The 11521-nt window shown below is 50.8% G+C and overlaps 3 protein-coding genes and 1 pseudogene across 3 annotated transcripts; all 4 read left to right on the top strand.

The window, feature by feature from the left end:
- Positions 1-1351: 1351 nt before the first annotated feature.
- Positions 1352-2388, top strand: LOC100908117 (uncharacterized). The gene is made up of 3 exons (XM_018638316.1): positions 1352-1493; positions 1606-2329; positions 2379-2388. Exons 2-3 carry the CDS (start codon positions 1632-1634, stop codon positions 2386-2388), a joined length of 708 nt encoding a protein of 235 aa, XP_018493832.1. The 5' UTR covers positions 1352-1493; positions 1606-1631.
- Positions 2347-3220, top strand: LOC100906689 (cytochrome P450 2F3). Its single transcript, XM_003740298.2, has one exon. It carries the CDS (start codon positions 2391-2393, stop codon positions 3189-3191), a length of 801 nt encoding a protein of 266 aa, XP_003740346.2. The 5' UTR covers positions 2347-2390; the 3' UTR covers positions 3192-3220.
- Positions 3221-6139: 2919 nt separating this feature from the next.
- Positions 6140-7108, top strand: LOC108863764 (uncharacterized). The gene is made up of 3 exons (XM_029110609.1): positions 6140-6700; positions 6763-6916; positions 7029-7108. The coding sequence occupies exons 1-3, from the start codon at positions 6140-6142 to the stop codon at positions 7106-7108; spliced, it is 795 nt and encodes a 264-aa protein (XP_028966442.1).
- A 3009-nt stretch (positions 7109-10117) lies between these two features.
- The window catches only part of LOC114827970 (uncharacterized), a 4480-nt pseudogene continuing 3076 nt past the window's right edge, over positions 10118-11521 (top strand).

Genomic DNA, 11521 nt, shown 5'->3' with positions numbered 1-11521 from the left:
ATCATCGTTCGGGCTCTTTATTCTGAGCGGCGCCGACGAGATTCTAATGGGGCGATCTCGATTCAGACAAGGCCTCCAGGATCGAGAAGGGGTCCAGGGGGAACGTGTAACCCCGGTCCAGAATGGCGATTATTCCATGCGGAATGAGGTGGAGCCTTCGGGATACCAATCTTTCTCTCTGACTCCGAAGACTACTACTCCTCTCATCACGCTGCAAATCCTATAGACCTATGAGTATCATTGAAAGTACGTTGACAGACGTAGCTAAGGGTGATGTCGCTCATACCGATAAGTCGATTCTTTATCCAGATCGCCCATGAGCTCTGACTGTGACCGCCCCGTCGAGGCGCCGAGGGCGGCCCAGCTTACCCAAGTAGTACCTACGAGCTACCCCGAGACGAGGGCCGCACCCGGAAATTCAATCTTCACCGAGGATCACAGTCACAGATAAAGCCTTGCGCAAGTGTGGAATCCGACATGACTTCTCTCCTGACTTGTTCTGGTCTCAGCTTGAACAAGCCGCTAGCCTTGCCCCAGGCAAGGTTAGGTTTCGAGCCGAAGGACACTTGAAACAGGAGTTCTAGAATGTACATACGGAGTGAGTACACCTTGGATCCCCCGAGCCTGGCAGAGTGCGATATCAACAGGATAAAAATGAATAGAGGGAAGCGGTCGAGCGGCGGTCGGAAAACTTCGCTCTGACCCGAACCCGCACTTCGTGTCGAAGCATCACCAGCTTACCCAGGAAACTATGCGGTCGGACTGCAACTGATCTGTGAGTCTCAGCTTGGGCACGGGAAGCCTCATCGTTTGCGTCTCTGCGCGAGACGTTTGAGGAAAGAAGTAACATACCAATAACATGAAACCCCGCCGACCGCACCTGTCCTAACATGGAAGAAATTTTCGCGAAAAGTTGAGTAAGATTAGCAAGGCGCCTTGATTTGGGAGCGGAATCATCCGGAGAGGTGCCTCTCAGAGAGTCGGATCGCGACCAGGCCCTGCGGGAAACCGTGGTCCCTAGGGCCGCTTTGCGATACAGCAGCCCGACCGGCGAGGTCCAATCATCACCGCTTGCGATATACATGTACCTGATTCTTCCAATGATTGACACCCGAGAGAGTCAAGAGCAGGGCATCTCGTCTAGCGAACTTAGGGGCCATGAGTATATGATTCGAATAGCCGCCATGTGGCGTCGCACGGAGATGGCTGCCGTAATGGCCCACCGTCGTAATGGCCGCTTCCAGAGAATCAGAATGGGGAACTTGGACGGAAATTCGTCGCGGCCGCCGTGATCCGACCCAGCTCATTAGGCCCTCAGATTTTACGCATTACAGGCACGATCAAGGTAAGTTGTGTCTGGTGGGTACCCAGCGAAAAATGTGGTGCGCGGCGTAAGTCTAGCTCCGGCCACTCGTCGACTCAAAGTTGCCTCGAGTTCTGCTCCGCCATCGATTCTGCCGCAGCAACATCCGATAACTGTCTGGCTCACTTTGGTACTCTCGAGTCTCGATACGCAGTGAAGCTCCCGCTACCCTGGAATTGATGTGTCTTGGAATTTCCCTATCGATTCTGTGAGTTCTAAGCCTTGCGCACATTTGTTTCCAGTGGAAATCGTCAAGGTCGCGTCAATCATGGAGTGGTGGCAGATTGTGGCTCTCGCCGCTCTCGTGGACTTCGTTTACTTCAAACTCTCATACTCAAGACCCGGTGGACCGCCGCTGTATTACGGCCTGCCCTTCATCGGCTACGGCTTCATTCTATTCTTGCCGAAATCGTGGCTCAGAAAGGTTGTCGACAAATACCTCGAAGCGGCTCCCGATGTGGTCATCGTACGGATGCCCTTCGTTTTTGTAGTAATCAAGAACGACGTAGTGAAAGAGATTCAGCAAAACCCGGACTGCTTACCTCGGCCTCGACTCAACTACACCGATGTTGTTTCGTGGTTCGTGACGGGAACTTACGATATGTCGTTCTGCGACGGCTTGCGTACCTCAAAAACGGATCAGTGGCAGATATCCCGGAAACTTGGCATCGCATCTCTCTACGCGGGTCCCAAGAGCAAAATGGCGCAGAAAATGGGGGATACTGCAGACGCTTTCCTCAAAAAAATCGAGAAGCACGAGGGAACGGACTGGGATCCCAAGCTTCCGATGATGACGTCGAAGTACCAAGAAGTTATTAATCTGTTTTTCGGTGCCCTTTTCAAAGAGGAAGACTTGCACCAATACGTTCCAGGAGTTATCATAGGCGCGCATATGGGCTTATTTCTTGCCTTTTTCTTCAAGTTTTTCCCGATGGGCCTGTTCCTGGCACTCAACAAGCCCATCAAGTATGTCACGGGATTCGACCTCGGGTACCCTGGCGATATCTACGAGCAGTTTCTCTTGAGAATGTACAACGAAGACAAAGCGAGCCACACAGAGAGCGATTCGCGCGACTATCTGGAAGCGATCACCGCGAGCAAGAAGGACCCTTCGGAGTTAATATACTATTTGCGCGAGGTGACATTCATTTCCTTACACGCGGCAACGCATACCACATGGCACACGTTGCTATCCGCGCTGTCGATGTTCGCCATCTATCCAGAGGTGCAGCAGCGCGCAGCCGACGAGATCCAGCAGGAAATCGGTCGCGGCGAGGTGACAACGGACTCCCTCGACAAACTGTCCTACTTGAAGGCAGTAATCTCAGAAACTCTGCGGCTGTATCCCGCAGTCCCGTACCCATTGCGACTGACGAAGAGGGCGACCGTGGCGGGTGGCTTTCAATTACCGAGGAAAATCACGGTTCTGCCGCTGATAATTTCGGAAAATATGAACCCGTCGCGCTTTGTGGATCCAAAAGCATTCCGACCGGAGAGATTTCTGGACGATAAGGGCAAATTTTTCCATGATCCAAATCTGGGCACCTTCTCCAGAGGGAAGCGAGCATGTCCCGGGAGAGAGTTCAGCTACATGAGCTCATCGATATATTTGACAAAAATTCTCCAACATTTCACCGTGGCGCCTCCCAGCAAGAACGCCAAACTCAGTGAGATTGGGGCAGACTTCTTCACGAGCGCCGGACGACTAGACGAGCTTCGTTTCATGCGACGGGAAGGAGCACCTCCGATCAGGGACGTACAATTCGACACACGACTCTCCACAATTGTTAGAGAAGTCATTGCAGCGCAGGGTAAGAAGGATATTTGAGAAAAAATAAAATCCTTCGGCGATGCAAAGTTCCCTGGGAAGTCCATGTTTGATTTCCAGCGCTCGCTCAGGATCTATCATGCTTACGACGGAATGAACGCTCTGAATCGGCGATTCTCCGAAAATGAACATGTCTGAAAATCAATCGCAGGGTTGAGCTGAATCTCTTGCGTTAAGAGCACCGAAGTAAACGCTTGCTCCGTACTCGCATTAACGTTAATTCGTTCATATCGGTGATCGAACGTTTGAGTGGGATTAGAGGGTTTCTCCACCTTGTGCGACGCCGCAGTGGGGCCAAATCGGATTTCAGGTGGAGAAAAGTGTTGCATGTATTTTTCAGCTTTCTGAGGTTTTGGGAGTCTGAAATAGAGCGGAAGAAGACTGCTGAAAGCATTTCCAACACCACAGGGAGCGGGATGAGCTCACAATATGAGGAAAAAACATGATATGGTCAATCGGGGACGGAGTTCACTTTTTATTCTACGCGGATTCCTAAGACTCCGTAGAACTCATTCATCGACAGCAGAATCGCTCGAGCCAGCGGAAGCCGCATTTCTGACATCGCGAATTCAACGAGTTTCCGAACTTTTTCGTCTCGGCGAAAAAGTCTTCCCAGCAAGTCCAAAAGCGGCCGACCTGACCAGAATCATGTGGGATTGCGAAATCAGGACGGGAACTGAGCGCAGAAAATAAGTTTTCCCCAATTCGAGGGCACAAAGTATCTTCTTTCCGAACATCACCGATTGAGGGGGAAAATTAATAACTATCGTCGAAAAAAAATTCCGATTCCGTTCTCGCAGGTGCCAGGATGACTGGGGGATGCGGAAAATGCGGTAATCATGGTTCCCTCGCGACTTTCAGAGTCTCACGAACATTTGCGAACCCATCACCGATCGAAATTCCGGGACGAGTTTCCATGGACTTTTGTCCACCTCAAATTCGATTTGGCCCCACTGTGGCGACGCTACTCGGCGAGGTGACAATCCATATGTCTCGTTCAGCGAGGACTGATGGACCTCATCCAGAATCCTCCCAGCTAGACCTCGAATCATTGGGTTACCAAGCACACAGACAAGTCTGTCTCGTGATAGTGAGTTCGAACGTTAAGCATCGGTAAACAAGTGCAAGTTGCTCCCTAACGCCTGTGCTACTTCCGCCTATGGTCGATCAATCCTGTTATGTAGGTGTCTGACTCATAATAAGTACGAGGAGGAGCATGCCAAATCTTAAATGCCTACTGCCTACCGACCATCATGTTTTGAAGAATTCAGCTCGAGAATGACGATGTAACGCTGCTAGGCTCCGCTGAGCGCTCGCTCCCGAACGTACGCCTGCGGCACAGCGATACTTTCCCCTGCGAACATTCGGTGGCTCGCAGCGGGGCTTTCTATTGTTTCCACATGTTCATCTCGCAGGTAAACTTCGGAGAACAACGGCTCCAGATTTCCGGAAATATCGGCACTTTCAAGGCTCATTTCGAAAGAGAACACGACGGGACGAATGTTCGGACAAAAGTCCTCGCTGTGCGAGAACATTGATCATTGATCATATGGTTTGGAGACTTGAAGGATAGAGGCGTCAAAATATATTCCCTGATGAGTATAAATGTTTGATCAATCTCCTTAAGAGGGCTTTGTGTGAGACGGCATCCGAAGGGATTCCTGCAGAGATCACTACAGCTCGGCTGTCTTCTTGCGCCGCTCGACAAGCCATGTTGAATGTATTTTCGCGAAGGATCATAAATCATAACATTGATTAGTATTTTCGCCGACCTTCGGGATCCCCCTCGCGGGGAATGCCCAGGGGTCCTAGGGATCCTAGGGTCCTAGGCTCTCAGGGATTCCTGGTGTGATCAGGGTTCTGATGTTCTCTGCTTTGCTGAGGAAGGACAAGGGGAATCAGGTTGCGTTCTATGCCAATCAGATTTAATCCGAGGTCCGACACATCGGCTAATGATCAAGAGCGGAAGTAAGAGAAGTTCAGAATCTGAATATCTTGCGGAAATATTTTCCCTCTGTGGCCTGTGGAATCCCCGACAGCGCTGGCGAATCTACAGCATGCGCCGCAGGTGGCTCGCTGCTCAATGGCTGTGGCGTTGCCATCGGGACGCTGATCAAGGGTAGCAGGGATGGTACGGTCGATGAAAGCGCTGCTGGTGGAGGTCGAGCTTGGGACTGCTCTGCGGGAGAAAGGGGACGATCTCTGAGCATCTGAGAATCATTCGGCCACGATCGGCGCCATGACTCAACTCGAGTGCGTACAGAAGATTTCATCAGTTACTCGAGTTTACGTAATGTGAGTCGTGTCGAAATCCTCGCGGCGCGGCGACAACGCTCCTCTGCTGAGCGGAGAAATTCTTCGTATGTCTCCCGAACTCCCGGGGCGTTTTCCCACGTCGGAGTTCCATCCCACGAGCTCGTGCATGGGATTCGCGGAATAAACATTTCTTCGGGACTCGGCGCCTTGGGAAGTGTCGGCGAGAAAAAAATCTCTATCTAAGCTGAGGTCACGCAGCATCCAAAATCCTCCCTCCTGCAAACAGACGCACCAGAACTTGATCCTATAACTTAGATTGAATTCGATCGTTCTGATGTATCTAGCTTCTGATGATTTCGCCGGCGAGTACCCGTAGATGCCGCTTCTCGATCCATAACCGACCACTCATGGCGGGCGAAGAAATTATGTGTAGACGCTCCTCGATCCGACAGCTCAGTGATTGTCATTTCTTGTGGAAAACGATGACCCTCAAGGCGAAGCGGAAGGCGCCGCAGTCGGCAGAAACGGAAATGTAGGTAGATTATTGTCTCTATGGAAGAACCACTCAATTCCGATGGTAAATATCGGAGACAATGAAGAGCAGAAGTCGAGAGCTGACGACCATTTATTCTTACGATATTCTTACGATCGACGCAATCGTTCGGAATCTTCTTCCCCTCGATATTGCATTCATGACGCTCGGTGAAAGCAGTCACCGATGGTCCAGGGGTGGTGGTGTTATCGGTAAAGTATTGAAGGGCATATTTGGCAGAAAGCCGTCGAAGAAAAGTCGGAAGGCGTCCCGCAAGCGATCGAAGGATACACGTTCGAAAGAGTCGGATGATAGTTTGTCGTCTGACTCAGTTGAAAGGCTGACGAAACAGACTGAGAAATTGATCGCTGCCATCCATGACCAAGTTCTGCCTCTTCTCGAAACGGAGTCGGAGGACTCTCCCGACATCATCAGTAAGAACCGCGTCTTGTTCGCACTCAACCGCGCAGCACAGAGAGCCCTGAAACGAAGGGACGTCTTCGGAGATCTTGAACAGCTGAGAGCAGAAGAGAACGAGGCTGATAGGGTCGTGGCCGATTTCCTCGAGAAAGAGACAGGTAGAGATTCAACCAGGATTCAATCGTCTTCCATTGCTTCGAAGTGTGCCTCCTGCGGAGCGCCGTGCCAAAAATGTGTGGGTTCCGGAAACTACTTCCGAATCATCGAGATATGCGCTACTCGCTGTACTCGAGGAAGCTCAGCAGGCCGCTAGAATTCTTTAGCTAATACGATGGAACTTTCTCAACTCAGGCCCAAGACCAGGCGTCCCGAGACGGGGAACCACGCAGCTCGGTCTCATGGGGTATTTCTGAGGTCATGGACTTCGAAATGAGCAATGACGAGAACTCCGCTGCGGGCTTCTATCCTGATCCCGACTCGGACTCGGACGAAGACAGTGATAAGGATGCTCCTCGAAGTGAGTTCTTTCCACCTCTGCAGAGAGCAGCGGTCTTGCTGTGATACGAAATGACTCATTTGCATCCAATCAATCAATCAATCAATCAATCAATCACGGTGGTCGACCGCAGGACACCCGGAAACCTCGGGTTCCATGGAGGATACGAAGACTGCGACTCACAATCAGGTCAATCTCAGAAAGAACCAATGAGTGAATAATTTCGAGAATTGTGGATGATCCCCTTCCCTTGAATCGGCTGCCTTATACCTCGCTGAGGTATACGGCAGCTCATCCCGAGCTCATTCTTTTCAAGGAGTGATCCTTAGAAATTCTCTGTTCGCCAACAAACATCTTGAAAATCATCACCTGAGGTCGATTGGAGCCGTCCGCGGAGTTAGAAGAAGTATTCATTCTGAATTGTCTTATTTATTCGGCCTCGTTTGATTCATTGATGTGAGCTCGATCGCGAACGCTAAGTTCGTTCCTCTGCCGCATAAGGGTGTAAGAGAAGCGCATTCCCTTAGTGAAGCGGTCCTCGGACATCAGTCTAGTACACCCTTCATAAATGAAATTCCATAGTGTTTCGGTATCGAATCCGAATTCGCTCGCGGGAGCCGAGACGGAGATCAGGTCAGAAATTCTCAATGCTCCGTTACGCATAAGGAGGGATTTCGAAGTTTCATCTCAAACATCTGGCGAGCTCCCGGACATGCTCTCGCAGAGAAGGGCTGAGCGCTCAGGCCGGTTTCCTGTGACTGGAAAATTCGTCACAGGGATCCGTGAGTGGAACGGATATGAGTGCAAGCTCGACAATGAGTCTCACAAAAACAACTGAGTACGGTTCGGGCTGTTGGAGAATCGCGAAAATCGCGATTTTCGTCACTTTTTAGCGAATTCCGCGACTTTCGATATCCCCAGATTTTACAGCACGCGGATTGTCGCTCGCCGTCTCGCGGTGATCGTGGCCTGCTGCTGCATGCATCTGCTCCCACGCATGAGTGCCTCTCCACTGCAGAAGTAGTACAATCAATTGGGGAAGTTCGCCTTCCTCGTCCCCCTTATCCCCTCATCCATGTACTTCCTATTCCACCATTCGGCCTTCTCACAGCATGAGATGTGTCCTCAGCCACGCTCATGTTAGATGCGGCACCGAAGCCCAGTACTCCTCGGCTTCCCGTTCCTCTTTCCTCGCTTCTCGTAAGCTCTATTTTCCTCGGCTCAAAGATCTGTGGAAACTCTCGCTCCTACTTCTTCTTTGCCCTTCCTCCTTGTACTTCCCGTTTTCCTCGTCTATCCGGTCGCTCTCCCTGCCGGCCTTCCCGGTTTCCCGTTCCTTATTTCCCCTTTTCGAATGTGCCTAAGTCTCTTTCTCTCCTCTACTACTATATCTTCACCTGACCTGAGTGATCCCGCATCGATTGAGTATAGTTCGAAGTCTCTCCGAAGGAGATGAGCGCTGGAAATTAGTTCGGTGACCGATTTCGCCGCTCTATTCTATAGTAGGGTGATATATTTCATTCCCCTCGAACAAGCTCAGGGAACGTAGGTATTTGTATCATGAAAATGAGTTGAAGGCAATCGAATGAGCTCCGAAAATCTACGCGCCTCTTGAGCCGGAGTTCGGCACCTAGTTCGGAAGTACAGCTGAATCGAATGGAGTTCGGAATTGGCAACTCGTCGAAATACTGGCATCGAAGTCCGTTTACATGGGTAGCGCCTCGATACAAAGATGAAAAGCATGAGCTCATCTGAGTTCGACTGCTCAATCCGCTACAGCGCGGCGGGTCAGACACCTTCTATCGAATGCTGTGGCGGTGGCTCACTAGCGAACTCCGCTCAAGCTCGGTGCGGAGGAGCTATATGAAAATGTCGGAACCTGTTGTCTTCCTTAGGCTGCTCCCGAGAGAAGGCATTGTCCGTGCAAGCGTTGCTTATTCCTCTCTCTCTGTAATATTCGTGAAGGTTTTCTCAGGGACTGGCGTTTGATGTCGCTCGAGGGAGGAGGATCCCATCCGCCAGAAGATTGTTCTGGTTCCGCTTATGATCTCTGCCTGGCGAATTCGCTCTCTCGGATCTGCATCAATAATCCTCAAAAGATAAGCGAACCTGAAGCTGTTTGTTCTAGTCCACACGGAGATGATTTCGACTGTAGAACATGTTCCCAGGTTCCTGGAAAAAAGAATATGAGAGCCGATCGGTGGACTCGTGCCGGGCTCGAATCGAATCATGCTTGAAAACACGATTCGCAAGCAATTCTCTACCCGACGAACCGAAGATTCTTCCTCTCAATTTCAACGCCTTCGGGTTCACCACACCATCAAGGGACTGGGACCGGTTCAATCATTGCCGAATCAACGAAGCGTGAGCCGGCACTCATCGAAGACTCCTGCCTCATTGTCTTGCCGTCCTCATCCATCGGATATGCGCGCCTCATGAAGCGAGTCAGTTGGGATTCCATGGCGATAGTCTCCAACCACGGTGAATCCGATCCATTCATGAAGCGTAAGCCCCAATGGGGGGAAATTCGAGAGGATCCATCCATCCATACACCTCTAATAAAGCGCTTAGCTTGCGCAGTTTGTCCGCCTTTTTCTCACTGATCCCTCCGAAAGGAAAGCGACAGATTCCCCGATACACACTGATGGGGAGGTCACATTTGCCGCGCGTTTCCGCCTTCTAAGGAGTATTCCACAGGCTTCGAATGACGGACATACTTGACCGCGTAGCTTCGTAATGCGGTCTCGGATCGCTCATCTCTAATCTCTCATCTCTCATGCGGAGATGTGCTGCGAAAAGCCAGATATTATTCCGCCGATCAGATTTCGTTGTTCGATATCCACTCGCATTGCATATCATATCCTCATGTCGATGACTTTTACTGACAACATCCCTATCTCATTACTCATGACAATGAAGCCTGCTCATTGAAGAATTGCTGTTGTATGATATACGTCTGTAGAGCGCTCCTACGCAACGTTGAATACGAACCATCTTCTCCCGATGGACCCAGTTGCCAAACGCACGAGATCGGCAACTAAGGCTGCTACTCAGATTGCCGAACATGTTTCGGGTTCTCTGCTTCATGATGAGGGCACGTCAACTCTCCAAACTCCTGATCCTCCACGCAAATGTCCGAAGAGAAGAACCGAGGAAACCTCATACACACGGCTCACTAGAGGGGGGAAAAGTTCTGACACTGATTATGAACCTCAAGAGGAGATGACCCGTCGACGATCTTCGAGCCGGGCACTGCGGAGATCCAAAGAGACATCGGCACAGCGTTCACAACGACTAGAAGCTCAAGCTGCACGGCAGGCAAAGCTCAGATCTGCGTCTCGCGCACGAAGCGAAACCGGTCTCTCTGACGGCTTCGATGTTACTACCCTATCCGAGCGCGGACAAAGTGAAACCGGTCTCTCTGACGGCTTCGATGTTACTACTCTATCCGAGCAAACACAACACACGCCTCAGAATTCCAACTCGAGATCGAGACATACATCGGAGCTCCTTGCCTTACATTGGAGACAACCTGATCTTCACGAGCTGGGTAGTATGTCCGTTCGATGCTCCCACTGCTCCGCACTACATTTCCCCTCCGAAGTGAAATCCCAGCATCCAACACTGTTTCTGAGCTGTTGCAATTTGGGTCGTCTCGAAGCCCACAATTTCACAAGCTTCCCTGATTTCCTTCGAGAACTCTATGAACGAAAACCTTCGCAGGATTCTGCACACGGACGTCTACAGAAAAACTTCCACGATTCGATCAGGAACTACAATTCCTCGCTCGCTATGGCTTCCATGGGCGCTCAAATTGAAGTCCCAAAGGGTATCGGTCCATATTGTTTCCGTATACATGGCCAAATATATCATAATATCGGGCCTCTCCATCCAGGAGACGAGGCTCCAAGGCTTTACGGTCAGCTTTACATACTAGATACTGCGGAAGCTGCAGCTCAGAGACTCCAGCAACCTCAAAACTCCAAATGTGATCTCTCTCTAACGCAGCACTTGAGTCGGTTGATTGCTGAGACGAGTCCGTATGCGCGTTCTTTCAAATGGCTGAATTAGAACAGGCGGAGATAGTTGCGGCGGAAAGAGAGCATCGACCCAGGGCTAAGCTCACGATGGTGTTCAATGATAAGAAACCTCAAGGCCTACAAGGTCGATTGTATGATCTACCCACGACGAATGAGGTCGCCGTCATCTACGTCGGTGAAGACGGTGATGTGCCTGCGACCCGAGCTCTCGCCGTCCATGAGCGAAGTGGGACCTTGACCAACATATCTTATTTAGACCCAAGAGGCGACCCCCTAACTTATCCTCTTCTGTTTCCGAGAGGGGAGTATGGTTGGCGATCCTAACTTGGCGGACGGTCGAGGGAAGAGGATTTACTCAAAAGCAGTATTACTCCAATCTCCTGGCCATCAGGAACTGCTTCAACCCCATTCTCCACGCCGGCAAGCTGTTCCAGCAGTTCGCGGTGGACTCATTTGTAAAGATCGAGCAAAACAGATTGAATTACCATCGTCAGAATCAACAGAAATTGCGTGCCGATTCTTATTCCGCGCTGCGTGATCACCTTCGAGGGGAAGACGATATTCCCGGACCTGCAGGACGCAGAAT

The sequence above is a fragment of the Galendromus occidentalis genome, unplaced genomic scaffold, assembly GCF_000255335.2.
Source record: "Galendromus occidentalis unplaced genomic scaffold, Mocc_1.1 scf7180000076872, whole genome shotgun sequence".
NCBI lineage: Eukaryota > Metazoa > Arthropoda > Arachnida > Mesostigmata > Phytoseiidae > Galendromus > Galendromus occidentalis.
The sequence above is the reverse complement of the archived record's forward strand: the minus strand, read 5'-3'. Positions and strand labels throughout refer to the sequence as shown.